Source organism: Arvicanthis niloticus, chromosome 11, assembly GCF_011762505.2.
Source record: "Arvicanthis niloticus isolate mArvNil1 chromosome 11, mArvNil1.pat.X, whole genome shotgun sequence".
Classification (NCBI taxonomy): Eukaryota; Metazoa; Chordata; class Mammalia; order Rodentia; family Muridae; genus Arvicanthis; species Arvicanthis niloticus.
In genome coordinates this window covers 66818595-66835828 of record NC_047668.1, presented here as the reverse complement: position 1 = coordinate 66835828, position 17234 = coordinate 66818595, and the positions used below count along the sequence as shown (strand labels likewise).

At 39.5% G+C, this 17234-nt stretch overlaps 1 protein-coding gene across 28 annotated transcripts in view; it reads left to right on the top strand.

The window, feature by feature from the left end:
- Slc8a1 (solute carrier family 8 member A1) overlaps positions 1-16952 on the top strand; it is a 286639-nt gene extending 269687 nt beyond the window's left edge. For all 28 annotated transcript variants that reach the window (XM_076942360.1, XM_076942356.1, XM_076942362.1 and 25 more), the window contains one exon: positions 6304-16952. In XM_076942360.1, coding sequence (XP_076798475.1) covers positions 6304-6680 — 377 coding nt within the window. In that variant the 3' untranslated portion in view covers positions 6681-16952. The remainder of the gene's footprint in view (positions 1-6303) is intronic.
- Positions 16953-17234: the final 282 nt, after the last annotated feature.

Below are 17234 nucleotides of genomic sequence, written 5' to 3'. Positions count from 1 at the left end.
CATTCCAAGGAAGCTGTCAGCATCCTCTTAAAAATTCAAGATGGGGCTGGAAGGATGGCTCAGCAGTTAAGAGCATACACTGTTCTAAAATAAATAAATCAATAAATAAATAAATAAATAACTTCAGTTCCCAGCACCCACATCTAAGGGCTTACAGCTACCTACAACTCCAGCCTAAGGGGACCCAGGGCTCTGTTGTCCTTTGCAAACTCATGTGCCTGCTTCCCCCTTTCCCAGTGCTCACATAAAGAAATGAAAATAAAATCTTTGTTTTAAAATGTTCAGGCTATTTATTTGGAGTTTTTGCAGATTTTATCAAATGCCAGACCTAGGAGTTCCACTGAGTAGGGGCCTGAAATCCTCTCAAGAATGGATGGACATTTCACTGGAAACCCGCCCTGTTTGAGTGTGATAGGCGGGAAGGCTGTCGTTTTCAGCTGAGGAAATGGATCAAAGTACACGTTGGAGAGGCGATTAAATTGTCTGTTCTTTCTCTTCTCTACCTTGTGAAAAAAAAAAAAACCTCTCATTACTTTTCCTTTGAATTAGACTTTCTTTCTTTGACCTTAAACTCTAGCATCATGTCAGTCACATGGTAGGAAATCTAAGGCCCAGGAGTACCTTTGCAAAAAGCTTACATTCTAGTGAACAGCTAAAGATGAAAAAATAAACTGTCACTTAATAGCCAAGGCAGGTCTGTTTGCTACTGATGTCAGAGCCATCCTGTAGGAAGCCTTGCCCAGTTAGCCCAGGGGAAGTACCTGTCTTCCTTACAGGGAGAAAGAAGCCATGTAAGTGGCTAATGCGAGTGAAAGCTTCATACCCTTCCTCTGAGATGGCCTCAGCCCAGACAATTAAGCAGAGAGTCCAGGGCCAGGCAGTTGCTCTCTCCCAAAGCTCTCCTGCTAATTCTTATTTGCCCTGGGGGTGGGGTGTGGAGGGGAGACAAGTAGCAAGAACTTTGATCTTTGATCTTGCCAGCAGGCAACCTCTTGCAGTTTTTAGTTGACTATCTCCATATCTTTTTCAATCTCTTTAAAGACAGCTTTATAGGCAGAGATTTTTAGTTTCCCCTCCCCCACCTCCAACCTGCCTTTACTTAGTTTTTACAACTCCTTTCTTTCTCATCATTAATCAGTCAATTGTAATTCTCTGGTTTCTGGCACTCTGCTTGGAAGCCAAATAAGGATTACTTTCATGTGGCCAGGGGTGGCATCCATATATATTTACTTGGGTATGTAAATGTTACAACTGACTCAAGGCTAAATCCTGTTTATGTCTGGCTAGATAGAAGAGTTAGCACCTGAATAAATTATTTCTGCCTGAGTTCTGAGCAAGAGGCAGAGGGCATGGAAGGGAAGAAGACCAGAGGCGCATGCATACATAATGCCTCAACAGCACCTACATTACAGCCACATGGAAGGTGGGGAACTTAACCAGAAAATCTCTAATGACTCTTGATGACTTGCAAATTCCTGAAAGAATTGTTTTGATTTTTAAGAATAATTTCTATATGATCACATTGAAAGGCATGAGGCTGTAAAGTTAGTAAGTTTATTTGGCAAAGAGTGTTTGTTACAGCTCCCAGAAGTTTAGAATCATAGTTTAGTGTCTCCGGCTTTGTTCGGTTAGGTTGTTGCCTAGACAGAGTAATCAGCCCTTAATAATTCTGCAGCACTAAGGTCTGTCAGATGATCCTGGGCCAGAAGGTAGAAGAACAGATGCTCCAACGTTTTGAAGTAGAGCGAGTGTCCAGGTGTTCATAGGTCTCTATAAATTGGCTAAGTTTTAGAAACTATGATTTGTACTTCCCACAATTATAGTTAACTCAGTCATTCTGGATTTCTGATGGGGTTGAAAACATATAGCTATTGACCTTAAGAGAAAAGATTTGAGTGGATGGTCGTCAGCTGACATTCATCCTAAAGCCAGGTTCAGAACTAAATGTTTTAGTTAGAATAGATGACAGAGGAGCTGGTTAGTCAACAAAAGGATGGACTGGGTATTAGGACTATCCTGTACCTCACTGGTACAAATTGGCATAATTATGCTCTAATTGTATTTTGAGAGAAAAGTTTCATTTTAACAGGAAGGGTGATGTGTAGGAGGAGCTAAGGTAGGAGGAGTACTAAGAGGAAGAAAAGGAGTAAGAAGAGAAGAAGAAGGAGAGGAGAAGCTAGGTGATGAAAGAGAGAAAGAGGGGGGAGACAGGGAGGCAGATATTCATGTATCTCCACCAGTCAAAGATAGTTGTTATATCTAGGTTGGTCAGTGGGTTACACCTCTGATTGAACAATTCCAAACTTATAAAGCCTATGATTAACATTATTTTTAAAATATATATATAAATGCAAAAAGAAAAAGGGGGCATGGGATAGGGGTTTCCTAAGGGGGGTGGGGGGGAATGGGAATAGGGGATGCCATCTGAAGTGTAAATAAAATATCTAATAAAAAAAAAGAAAAAAAAAGAATAATTTCTATATGATCACATTGAAAGGCATGAGGCTGTAAAGTTAGTAAGTTTATTTGGCAAAGAGTGTTTGTTACAGCTCCCAGAAGTTTAGAATCATACTTTAGTGTCTCCGGCTTTGTTCGGTTATAGAAATAGAAAGTAAAATTAAGCACCCATTAGATTCTGTTCATGGTGACTCATTTCCCTTCAAACCCTACAAGGCATACACACTTCTATGTTTTCTCCTCTAAGAGCGAGAATCTAGTTAATTTAGGAAGATCACTCAGTCAGCTTTTCAGTGTAGCTGTGCAGAAATGTTTACAAAACAAGCACAAAGCATAACTCCAGTGAGATGATTACAATTAAGCAGCCCCGGCACCTCCACTAAGACCACCCAAGAGGTTTTATGCACAAAATGACCATCATATCTAGGGCATCAATTTTCCAAAAGAAGCCAGATGCTTCCTGCCTCTGATCAGCTGCTTCCCTGGAACACCAGCACCAACTCCTCCCAGCAGGGCACTAGCAGCCATCCCTGGTCCTCTTATTTCAAAACCTTAGATCTATGGCTCCTAACTCCTCACCTTGGGAATTAAGACACTTATTAAAAGGTATATTTCTAAATCCTTTTCCTATAGATTCTGAGTAAATCAGCCTAGAGTGGATCCCAAATGTACATTTTTGTAAGCAAAGGTTAAGCAAAGGTTCCCACATGTATCTGATGCTAATAATACGAAAACACAATTAAAATTAAGCATAGCCTTTGAGACAAAGTTTCCTCTATTCTATTTCAATGGTAGTTTCCCTGATGAAGGTGGGCGGTAATAATTTTCAACCTTTCTTACCTATTGCTAAAAGATAAAAGGCTGTGCTGTGTGGGTTAATTTTACTAAAACTAACACAGCTTGGTCAACGCAATGGCTTCGGTTCTGAAAATCTTCCTAGAATCACCACTGCTTATAACGAAAAATGATCACATCCAAACTTCTACAGAAGTAGAACGAAACCAAAAGGAAATTTAGTATGTTGGCATATTGGGTGGACCATCTAAACAACAGTGTTAGGAAGCATCTTAGAGATCTTCTAGAGTCTCCATTTTAGATGAGGAAACAAACTAGAAGGGCAGGATGCTGTATAAGGGAGCCTTCAGATAGTTCCTTGCCAGAATATCTCCTTGGTGAGCTGCCTGCCACTTTGACACCTTGACATTCAGTATGTATTGGAACATGTCTTAGACCATCTGTATGTGCTGAAAAAGTATATCTCCACCATGAAACTAAGCTCCATTAAAGTCACTCCTAAGCACAAACTGGGCCGTTGTCCTGAAAGAGTAGAGAATAAGACAAGCTATCTGAGGTGAGGGGACACTCTTGATTTATAACAGAGAACTCTAGGTCCCACCCGGAACATTGTAAGGATGGCCGTCTCCAGAAGAGATGTTCAAGTAGCTATAAAGTTAAGAGGATCCGGGTTAAGAAAAAAGTAATTAGTCCTGTAGGAAAACAGGGGTCTATTCTTGTATGCTGACCTGATGACTTAGCCAAAGTTATATAAAGTGAACTGAAAACAGGTCTACAGGGAACAGTTTTGGCCTAACTTTCTGATGTGTGGTTTAACTCCTGGAAACCTTCCTGCTTCCTGATTTATAGTCATAGAGAATAACAAGGTAGCATTAAATGTTGGAGAGTTTATAACTGACATACAGTTAATTAAAGCTCAAGACAGAAGATAAAGCATGAAAGGCCAGCTGGGGATAAGCATGTATGAAAGCAGATATATGCCAGCATCAACGTGTTTGATTGTATGTGTTTGATTGTAATTGTAAACACAAAGATACTGATTCCTGTATCTTTGTGTTTAAGGAGCCAACCTCTGAACATGCTAGCATCCTTTCCAAGACCATGGCATTACTTGTTTCTTGTATTTTACTTTGCAGATCAGCATTTGTCTTGGTTAACCTAAATAACCCTCTTCCTCTTCACAAGGCAGGGGATCTGCAGGGTGATATGAACATGCATGCTTTTCCTATTGTTCCCATGGAAGTTTATTCACGGGATGGTAATGACAGAATAGGAACACAAAGAAGAAATTGATTCAAGTATCACAGGACACATGTCATGGGACCCTGCCAGAGCATGCAGGGTACCCATGAGGCCCAGAGTAGACCTATGGCATTCACCATCACTAAAACTGCAAATGTGGATTCAGTGCAGCCATTATCAGCATCTGTTATGAACATGTTGTGCATGGCACTTTCCAGGGACCACTAAAACAACGCTGTGTGTAAGACGGCATCCATGAGTTAGTATGTATGTGATAGAGCATGTGTGTGTGTGTGTGTGTGTGTGTGTGTGTGTGTGTATGAGAGAGAGAAAGAGAGATAGTCACACAGACAGACAGACAGACAGACAGAGACAGAGAAATGCGGAGAGAGACACACGCAAAGAGTGGGGCATGGGGGGGTGTGCACATGCCATGGCATGGGTATGAAGGTTAAGGACAGCTTTGGGGAGTTGATTTTTTCTTCATAAGTTCCAGGGATCGAACACAGGATAACAAGCTTGCATAGCAAGCTCTTTTACTCACTGAACCATTTCACCAGCCCTGAAAAAAGCCTTGGTGACAGGAACTAGGCATCACACAGGCCGGAAATAGAGTAGCTTTATGATTAACAAGTGGAATCCTTCCCAACTTGTAAACCAATCTATACTGCTCTATTTTTATTGTCTCTACAAAGTGACAAAAACCTACCTACCACTGATCAAAGAGTGTAAGCAGCCTTTTCTATATTATAAATTCTGTCTTATAAATACCAAATCTGAGGGATGTCAACTACCGCCATTCCAATGAAGAATTGTGACCTAGGGTCACAGAGTCCATTGTAAAAGAGGATCAGAAATCTCTCTATTCTTCTCATGGAGAAGCATAAGCTGTGCTGTCCAAAACCTTGACTTTTAGTACTAAGCCATGCTATCCCTATCTTCAAAACAGACACAGTGAAGGTTGTTAGCAGAGAGCATTGAGGAGACCTTCTAGTATCTATGGCATGGGGAGAGGGTACAGTGGACAAGTATGAGCTTAGAAGGCAAGAAGGAGATGTACCAGGTCCACCATCATTTCCTCTTAGCTGTGTGGCCTGCTGCTTATCACCCTTGGGCTGCATTTCATCACCTCCCGTTATTATCGCAATCAATACTGTCATACCGGTGAACCTACTTCTCTATTCTCAAGTCTCTAGGCAAATGTCAGCTATGATTACAGTCCGATTCTTTTCAGTTGCAGTATTGACTTGCTTCCTGATCTTCGCAACTCTCTCCTGATATTTCAGCCCCGTCATCTCTGTAAGCAGTAGCTGCTGACACGGCACTTTGCAAACACCCTCCTGCATCCATTTCCAACACATAGTGACCTAGAAATCTTTTGAGATTCTGTGAAAATAGATTTTTTTGGGGTGGGGGGCCCTAGGGATTATGACCAAGAACAGCTGGATGGAGCCTTGTAATAAATAGTCAGTCTTTTGAAGGTCCCCACTGGATATAGATATAACTTGGGCTGTAAATACTCCTGAAAAGGAAAACCTGCCATGCAATCCCAGTAGACAAAGAACTAGGTATCTGTGGGGGGGCAGGGGGAGGGGAACTTGACTTACATGACTTTCTCTGTCAGTGATGCAGACAGCACCAAGCCCTTAACTCCTGAGAGCTGTGTACTGTTCCTTTGACCATAAGACTGACTCGAAAGAGAAAGAGGAGTCTCCTTTGGGCTTGGGTTTAGTGGGCGCAGTGGAAGCTCCGTGACTCTGTTTTATCAGGTTAACTCAGTGTTGTGGCCTGTTTCTTCTCTCTCTACAGACACATTCGCCAGCAAAGTAGCAGCTACCCAGGACCAGTATGCAGATGCATCTATAGGCAATGTCACCGGAAGTAACGCTGTGAATGTCTTCCTGGGAATCGGCGTGGCCTGGTCCATTGCTGCCATCTACCACGCGGCCAACGGGGAACAGTTCAAAGTGTCCCCTGGCACGCTAGCTTTCTCTGTCACTCTCTTCACTATTTTTGCTTTCATCAACGTGGGGGTGCTGCTGTACCGGCGGAGGCCAGAAATAGGAGGTGAGCTGGGAGGGCCCCGGACTGCCAAGCTCCTCACATCGTCCCTGTTCGTGCTCCTGTGGCTCTTGTACATTTTCTTCTCTTCCCTGGAGGCCTACTGCCACATAAAAGGCTTCTAAAGGAACAATCAGATATAGTAAATTTATATATATATGTATACATATATATATACATAAAAATTATGTATAATGAACAGAAAAAACTGACATTTGTCATGTTCACTTAACCTGCTGATGGAATCCAGCTTCAAGAACATACTCCGTACTAGACCGGAAGTCAGAAACCATCATCTCCCATTCCCGGGCATCATCGAGTTGAACAAGGCGTGGAGACAGGGCCATCTTGCAGCTCGTCCTAGAAGAGCTATACTCTCTCCTAGTTCATAAATGGTTAAGGCTTTTATTTGTTTTCTTGTTTTTTTGTTTTGTTTTGTTTTGTTTTGTTTTGTTTTGTTTCCAGTGGTGGGAGAGGGGTGGGGGTAGGTGGCTGATGTTTGGCTTTTGGTTTTTGGTTTGGTTTTGCTTTGCTTTGTTTGGAGGGCCAAGATCCTACTTCTTACAGAAAGTAGTGATCCACCCAAAGGTGAGTGGATTTGGGATCAATATTAAAATCAGTAAGAGTCTCCTCACCTCCTCCAAACACTTTAAACATTACTTTGGATTAAGGAGAGGATCTGGGCATGGAAGAAGAAAAACGCACATTTTCACTATATTACCAAATTTTATGTTTATCTCCGGAATGTGAACAGTCGTGAACTGCCTCCAGGAAGAAGCATGGGAGCTGAAAAGGAGCCAGGAAAGGCAGTGGTTCTAGATGTAGTCTAAGGATATGGTGCCTGTCACTCTTGTTCAACAGGTACAGGGATAATGTGCCTGGATTCCCAGGAACTCGCAGAACTCTTCCTCCCTTATCTATTTAGCTCTGAACTGTGATTAGTAAGACCCTTATTCCTTCCATCCCAGGTTACTCCCCAGGTACTCCGTCCCAGACCTCCTCCTGCCCTCCACCCAATCCCTGCAAGCAGGAAGATTAACCCCACCATTTCAGTCATCACGTGTGTCCAGGTCCCACGTTGCTATTGCGTGGGATTTTTTTCCATCCATTTTCTTTTCAGTGGCATCCATGGCTTGCACAATCCTGTCCCAGTCATGACTGAACATTTGCCCCTCCTTCATGTGCCTGTTTGGGACTGTTGTTGTGATCCCCATTACACAGTGCATGGATGAAAAACAAATAAAACAAAGCGTATTTGTATATAGTAGAGTATAGCAAATACTGTCCTCCCATTCAGCGATGTTGATTGGACATTGAAGATACAAGTGAGTTTTCTTTTCACCTGAGTTCTTTCTTTTCAATTGTTCTTGAGTTTGGATATTGATAGGGATAAGAGAAGAAAATGGCTTATTGTTCATGAATCTGCACGCTCATTTCTAAGAAGCAATAATTGTCATGTGAGGAGAGATTAACGTTATTGAGAGGATAGCAGGCAAACTACAAAGATGTCCATGAAATAGTAGCCATGTGGAGCACATCAGAGGCCTCTAAGAATCATCCATTAATTCTGGTAGGCCGAGGAGAAAGGCTGGGGAGACAAGTGGACACCTTGGATGTGCCTGGACTTTTACAGCCATGGTTTCCACACCACCCCTCCCCCAAAGTATTTATTGCACATCTGCTCTGTCTGGCACAGATGATAGATAGTGCTAGTTTTTGTTTTTGTTTTTGTTTTTGTTTTTGTTTTTGTTTTTTTAATAGAGAAGGCTGTTTTGAGCCCTGCTTCGTTCACCTCTCAGTCCAGACTTTCTGAATTTGTTAGCAACTCCTGAGAGGAAACAAAGTCTGAGTGACCAGTGGGACTTTTAGAGGTCCACTGGTTATGACTAAGAAGAAGTTACTTAAAGAGACTGTGGAGTTTTTAACACGTTGCAAGGAATGCCTCTTCCCATTCAAAAGTACCAAAGAGTAGAGATGAACCCAACATTCCAAAAGCTGTGATTCTACTAATGGGAAATGGGATGGCTTTGCCCATCTCTCAGACACCTCTCTAAGCCTCCCTGGCCCTCTGCATTGACTTCAGATACTTACGAAATAAATATCGCTGAGAACTTCTTTCCTTTCTTCTACTCAGTGATCATAGGTGTTCGTTGTTTAATCAACATCTAGTGACAAGTGAATAGAAACTTGTTGCCCATTCAATAGGCCAGGTAATACTACAACCTGGGAGCGGAACAGTGACCAAGACAGCCCAGATTCCTGCTCCCAATGGGTATTTAGTGAATGGGATTCCTATTCAAAGAGTAAGAGGTGACACTGAGACAGTTTTTATCTTGCAAGAGAAAAATAATTATGACTTTTAATATAGTCACATGAAAATTGCACAACAAAGGCAGTTGACCAAATGCTCATGTTTTGTTTTTCCTAAAAGAATGTAACGTTTAGCTCTGGAAAAGAAAAGTACTCTTTATAGCCTTGGCCAGTGTGCAGGTGTTTTCATCTTCCTAATTTAGACCAAGCAGGGCACTATGGTGGTGACCAGTATCACTGGGAAGACCCAATTAGCCTGTTTTTAATCTCTGTGGCAATGGTACCTTTCGGTAACAACATGCCACAGGCCACCAACAGTGGTAACACTGGGGACTCCTCAATGGAGCGCTCTAAGCCATCCTGTTTTGATTGTTTTAATCTTAATTTTAGATTTTAAAAGTGGAAATCTAGCCTAGAAATACCCAGTATATATAGTCAAAGGATATACGTGGTTAAAAGATCTTAGAAAGATTTTGCACTGGTTTTTGTTTTGTTTTGTTCTGTTTTGTTTTGTTTTAAAGCCATCTTTGGAATATCAATAATTCTGTAGTGAATTTTCACAGAGAACTTCCCAAGAACTTCTTGCTGTTGGTCAGTTTCAAGTTCAAGCTTTTTGGTTTGTTTGACTTTTCCGTCTTCATGCTGTAGGGAAAACCTGATTCTGGATGTTCAGGGTTCTTAATTATTCTGTGTAAATGATTTCATTTTATTTGTTTGATTGTTTTTATTTTGCGTGTATTGTGCACGGCTTTAAGGGGACAGGCACTCACGGTGCTGTCCCTTGCAATTGGTACACATTATTGACACAGGAAAAAAAAACAATAAAGTTTCTAACTGTTTGTGATTTCATCACCAGTGGCACAGCATGTTCTATACTGTGGAATGTCCCCTTTCCTCACTGTCACCTACGTCATTTTTTAATTGTTTGTTTTCATGCTTCTGAAGAAATAAAGACCAAAAAGGTATCCTTGTGCAATCAGTATCCTCATCCATGGAAAAGGAGGCACCCAAACTTCAAGCTCATGCAAATGTCAGCCCTTTGGTCATGCTGTGTTTAGATGGCCCATGAGCAGCATGTGGCATCAAAATGTCTGTCTGTCCTGTGATGCTGTGATAAGCAGTGGGCACACCTTCTCTTTACCACTTTTCTACTTTTTAATTTTACTCTATCTTCTTGCTTTCTGCATCCAAGGACATGAACTCATAAGCTATCACTTGTTAAGCAACTTTTATCACACAGCGCATTATAGTAAATCTTGCCACCCATCACACTGGTTTTTGGAAGTTTAGTTACTTCCCAAGGGACAAGCAAATTGTTCATTTAGTATCATATATTGTATTTCTTCTTATTCCTAAAACATGTTGATGATTTTTTGAAAGTCACTGACTTTCATATCTCATGCAATCAAAAGAACACACAAAGAGGTGACAGCAGACATAGAATAAGAATTGTGGGTAGAAGAAAGAGTATGCTCTTGCTCTGGTAGAGTCTGGACACTAGATAGGGACATGCAAGTCATTCTTTGTTCATCTGAGCATCTTAAAGTTTCCCACAGACTCTTTCATCACACCATCGTGTAGGCATGTGTGGCACACTTTCAAGGATGAAAGAAATGAGGTGTAACTCAAACACTCTTCTTGAATCAAAAAATTGATGTGTCTCCTGAATCTTGATCTTTAATTTCATATAAAATTGGCATCTGGTGTTTGCTTCTTGAAAAAAAAAGGAGCAAAATGAGTATTAATAGTGAAGATCCTGGACCCTTTAATAGACCTCAGCAATGTTCTGTGGCTGTCAGTGACTGTCAAGAGCTTAGGAGCAAACATTAATTTGCAGATTCTGATTCAATCCTTCCAACCTTGAAGATTTCAGAGAACCTTGCTTTATAGTATAGTTTATGAAAGTTTGGTTGTCATTGTTTTTCAAATATAAGATTAGCATACAAATATACTATTTGAAACAAACCTGCGGAGATGGATAGGTGGCTGGCATCTGATGAACACCCCTATCTCAGGAAGTGATCTCAAAGCAAACAGAAATGTGTTGTTCCCACTGCCATTTGTCCTCCACTAGAAATTCTGTGCTTTCACATTCCTGGTTTTAATCTAAAAATAAATAAATTAATTAATTAAAGTGAGAGGATCTAGTTTGATCTTACATCTGGGAGCTTTGTGGGAATGAAGCTCCTCTTTCTAAAGCAGATCATCAAAAGACTTCATTTGGTTTTTCTGAGTTGAAAATGTGGAGTCTCTCTTTTGATTTTCCTTTTCTGATGTTTGGCAGCTATAGCCATGGCAAGTCCTGGTTGTATGGTCATGACTTTAGGAACATCGGGCCATTTCACCACTGACAGTATGCAATTCATTCTGACTTACAAGTGGCATCTAACAATCCTTATAATAATCACATCTGTTGGCCAAGGCATCCTAAACATTGATGAAACTAGGAAGTGATGCATGTGATTATTGGTTGGGAAATTAGTGGCGTGACACATGAAAGAGACCTGCAAAATCACATCTATCTTACTGGGGATATGTGTTCTTGTGGAGATATTTGTTAATGTGTGTGCTCATGTCTCCCTACAGATTTTGTTTTATAACAGATTGGGGATTTTGCTATTCTTTTCAAACACTATTATTGCTAGAGCCATTGTTGTCACACATTCTAGCACATTTCAAAAGTTTTGGTTGAATACTGCTGATAGTACTTCTGGGATACTCTGAGAAAGAAACACAAGTGAAATAGTTAGGTGTTTCATTTTTAATATTTAACCATGGGTAACAATCTCCCAAAGCAGAGTATGTCCCTCCTGCACAAGGGCAAGCCACTGAAGGGTAGAACTCCCAAGAGAGACAGAATGTGCTCTCACTTTCCAGTCCACAGGAAATGGTAAGTATCCAGCTTGCTGTTCACAGCCTGCCAAGATGTCCAAAGAGATGCACTCAAGGAACCTATGGATTTTCAGTTTTGTGAAAGGTTCTCTGACTTCATTGCCTCAAGGGGCATTTAAGTAGATGGGTTTGTAAATCATTATTTTTGATATACTCACTCTGAGGAAAACCCATCACTTCTTAGTATACCATTTCCTTTCCCTATTGCCTATGCCTGGTATAACCTCTCAGCAATAGAGGAAAGCTCACACTACAAAGGATTGATTGGGAATTTTTCTTCTAGGGGTAAACTTGTCATAGAAAAATCAAATATGATGACTTTTTCACAGGCATAGAAACACAATGTGCTATCTCTACAAATACAAACAGACTTTAGAACATGGTGTGTTATCTCTACAAATGCTTGGGGTATATACTACACTAGAGTTACACACTACTTTATTGATTTTATCTCTCTTGAGGTCATATTTATATTTCCCCTGTGTCCACTCCCTAGCCTAGTCTATCAAAATCTGTAGGTGTAGAGTGGAAAAGAACAATATACATGTCACCAAGCCCCATGAGAGTGTCTCTAAAGCTGTCATGTGTAAAACAGAAAAATGCATATTAACTCTAAGAAACATGAGTGGGTCGAGTGCTCACCGTTTACTGTGTTTGAGGTATGCAATGGGTAGGAAAATTCACATTAGTGACCAAATAAACCAATGAAGGAATTAGCAAACTTCACAGATACTGAATCAGTTTTGATAGTTAATTCACAAAACCACACCCTAGTAATTAGAGTAGTGAATAATTTCAGGTATGCTTGGCCAAATCTAAATTGTACTGGAGGAAGCGAAAGCTGGTTTATTAGAATAGTTACATATCCCTCTCTACTGGAACTCTGTGCCAGTGAGCTTATAATTTACAGAACTTTTCTTAGATTCTTTGAAGACATATGATAGAGGACCTCAAATTTGCAAGGAGATCCTTTCTAAAAGTGTGATTCTTGGTTTGTGATGCTCCAGCCTCTATTGTCAAGAATATAATCTTGAGTTTGCTTTCCAAGATAGATAATTACTCTTATTATTAAATGTATTAAATTAAACCAAATATGTAACTGCTTCACAAAATAAACTAAGAAATAAACTAGATAGCATAAACATCCATGATAAAAATCACACAATCTTAATGGTTGCTTTTGTGAAAAATTAGACTCTGTGTGAATCTTCCCCTACATTTCTAAATCTAGTTTAGCAAACATTACACTTGAAAAATATTCAGAAGAAAAATCTTAGGAGCTTTTTACACTGCATTGCAGTAATGCAGAGAATCAAGTTGTATGGTTATAATAACGATGTGAGTGAGAATTATCTATACTGTTGACAAGATTATATTTTTAAATGAAATAGTTTGGCACAAAGAAAATGTGTTAAGTAGGATTCTGTCATGTATTACCCTTGTTTAAGATATTTGAAAGTCATTACCTTTAAGTAAGAAAGATTCCCAGTTTTCTGAGACAACTGTATAATTTAATCTCATTCTCAGGCTTGACAAGAAAATCAAAGCTGGGCATATATAGTTTTTGGCTTGGACAACCAAAGAAAAATATGTTTTTGGCATACTTTCCACACCATTGAACTATTTTATGGAATACATTAGATCTGTGCAGATGTCTCATGAAATATTTTTAATAATTTCTTTCCACTTTTAAGTGTATAACGTTTTTAAATTACTCAACTTGGTAACTTAACACTTCTCCATTTTAAAAGACGACTCCATTTTGACATTGTTGCTAATATTTCAGGACTAATTATACTTTGGATCAATACATAGGAGGGGATATTGTACTTGAGTCTAGCCCCATAACCACACGATCCTGACAGACCTCTAGTGGTTAAGTGTTTTAGATGAACTGACAATATAGCAATGTCAATATTGTTTTTAGTCCCTTTTTTCTATCAAAGGTTTGCATTCTAAGCAGTGTAGTGACAACTATAGATGAGTTGAATTACTAGTTGCAAGATGCTTTTTCTTGGAAGTGTTTCATTGTTTCAACACATTTGTTCTCTTCTACTTTATTTCTCCCATACCATAGGGATATGTATTTTAAAAACAAAAATACATTTAACATGTTGAATAACCTAAACTATATCCTGCATATTGCCCAGAAATTCATGTCAAGTTAATTTTCTTTCATAAATGGAACAAAGAACAAAGGAGTCTTACTCTTCAGGTCAATGGACCCAGTGCACATTGTTTGAGAACTGTTTGCAATAACAGGTATCCTTCCCAAAACAGATGCAAATATCTTAAAGAAAGAAATTCATTTTTATTCCTTTTGTTTGTTTAACAAGTGTTTCAGATAGGAAGTCATTAGGGTTAATTTGATTCTTCTGCTGCCTTTGATTGTGAGCATTCTAAAATAGTTCTTGAGGGAAAAATAATCTGGTCAAGGTCAACTTCTGGAAGTTAATAGGATGAGATTTTGTATTTTCCCTTGAGAGATAGTAACAAGCAGGCAGGCAATCATTTACCAGTTAACATTTTCTAGAAATGAATGTTGGCATGTTGGGAAAAAAAGGGGGGGATCCTCACCCAATCTGTCGACTAATATCTCATCACCCAACTCTCAGCCTATGGATCTTTCACTAGTTCCGGTTAAGGTCAGACATTCCCAAGAGAGCCAGCATCTATCTTTCATATGTGTTGTCTTGTCTCGGGCATTTTCTCTCCAAAATCCTACTAACAAGCAAACTAGCCCGGCCAACCAGTTGCCCATGAGACTTCTCTGTGGGGTGGGGTACTCTCAGAGATAGGGACGTAGTTTAACAGGTGAAAGACTTTTGAATTCATTTATAATTGTTATCATTGGATTCTCAGAAACGTTTGTCTTTAAAGTTTCTGTCCCAAACTCTGAGAACAGGGTTCCTTCTGTCATCAGTACCTAATAGAAACTTTGACACTCCAGTGGTTATATTATTAGTAAAATGAAAATAAAATTGCTTTGTTACTACTCAGGATTCACTCCTCAGTGTTCAGAGCCTCCACTAACCTAGGCATACAACTGCCTCATCATTACTGAAGTTCCGTCTACTGACTACTACTACTAACTACTAAGTAACTGCTACTAATTAGTAACTAACTGCTAATCACTGACTCACCATTCTGTTCAGATTTTGAAAAATAATAAGAATTCAGTCAAGCCTGTAGAAAAGTTTCAAAATCAGAATTTCATAAACTTCAAGCATTTATTTTGTGAAAATGTTCTGTTAATTATCATAAAGTAATGATGACTTAAGAAACTTAACACTGACCCTGGATTGAATAAGATTCCAATTACAGGCTTCTAATTAAATTAACCTTTCATGTTGTTCTAAAGATATTTTATTAATGTGAGACTCTTTAATGGGGCCATTCTGAAACTGATCAAAGAACTTCCCTTTTAGAACAGTTTTCTTAACTTCAAATTCTGTATTTCACCTTAAGATGAATGGATTCAGACTCAACCAGCACATCCCAGAGTCTTCTATGAGCCAGTCACTATGTGAGGCAGATACCTGGATTGTTAGCTAACATTTCAAGTTGCAGAAAGCTTGCTATTGGCATTATTTGCCTCACCATTGTTGAAGTTCTGTCTACAGACCACTACTACTAACTACTACTAACTAAGTAAATACTACTAACTACTAACACTGAATGTTCTTGACTTGGAGGCATCTGGCTGTTCTCTGAGCTAAAACTTCAGAGCCCTCATCAACTGACAGCACCTAAAGAAGAGACCACAGCTTATCTCTCTCAGCACACAGTGCTCTCTCCATTTGAATGTGTAGTTGTCATCACAGAGGAGACTCAAAGGCTTTCTCTTTTGGAAAGGTAGATCTAGTTGCTTCAGAAGGTCCTGGATCTTCAGATCTCTCTGGATTTAAATCTTCTCACTGCTACATGAGAGATCATACATACCTTCATGTTGTTTTTTTTTCCGGAACACATCAAAATTCCTGCTAGCTTCTTATCTCCTTCCACTTGTAGGTGTGGGCTAAAGAAGCTTTATATGGCCAAGCAGTTGTTCCTCATCATATTTGATTATCAGAGCAAGTTTCAATCAAGCCACATGCATCTAGGAAGAATTAAAAAATGTATTTTAAAATAATTACTTGTATACTGCTGGGAATGGGACTCTTTTCCCTGAGGAGAGAGTGTAGGTAATTTGCCTCACTTGAAAAAGCATCCAAAAGATTAGAAAGGATTTCAACTCAGTACCTTCTTAAGGCCACATCCATTCTCCTTCCAAGGATGACCTTTCAAATTCAATTTGGTTTTTAATTCATTTTTGTTTTTTTTTTTTCATTTCTTATGCTTACCAACAGATAGGAGAAAGAGACTGTCAATACTGTATTCTACTAAACTATATAAATTATAAACAAGCTATACAGTGGCCAGTGCCCCTGCCCCAAAGTTTATTTAAAGATACAAGTATTCTAAAGGAAAATGAAAAGCAGGATGCCATTTGCTACAGATTCAAGTGTCTTTTAAATAGCCCCTTTGTTATAGAGAAATGACTATTCCAAAATATGTCACAAGAAGACTTCTTAAATCATACTCATAACAATTACCAGAGTGGCCTCCGCCAAAATACTTTATTATTGATCTGAAATTGCACATAAAACACAGAACGAGCATATAGACATTTTCACCAGGAAAGGAAGAGAAAAAACAAACAAAACAAAACAAACAAACAAACAAACCAAAGGAAGCCCCATTTATGTAAACAAAGAATATTTCCATGGAGTGAATGTAAGCTTTCTCTTGAAGGAATCCCAATTGGAATGTCTTAAGAAATGACAAAACTATTTCAACATAGTGGGAACAACAAGTTCCAGCTCTATTAGGCCTGAGCCACAGAGCCAAATTTGTGAGCGAGAAAGGGTAAGCAAACACCACTGACATGTAGCAACGGATAAAGCGGCTTTGTGAGCCTCAGCGTAGAGAGAAGAAATTTAAACATAATATTTTTGTTACGCTATAATAATTCTGTGGTTGATGCTTGGGGATAAAAATATTCTTCCTTTTCTCGTGGTTTGTTTCCGTCTAGAGCTGGCTGTGGAGTTGCAGTAAATGTAACCCATTTTTAAATTGTGATGATTCCTTTGTGTCGAATCTGATCCCTCTTTCAGATTTCATTAGGAAATAATAAATTGGAACCAAAAAAAAAATAGGGTTTTGCCTTCTTAAAAACAAATATGCACCATAGGCATTTTCTCCTGATGACTGCCTAAAACATTCCTAGTTGTGCTGTCAATCAAAGGCAGGTCTTTGCTTAAAGAAGAGAACTTGTTTTCCTGAGCAAGCTCAGCCTTCCTCCCATGCTTATTCCTACAAATTCATGTCACTCTTCCTCAACTCCCTCCCACAGCCCCACCTCTTAAGCTGACCCACCTCTTCCAGCCAAGCAAATTACAACCTCAAACAATGGCTGCTCTTGCAGCTTGTCCACC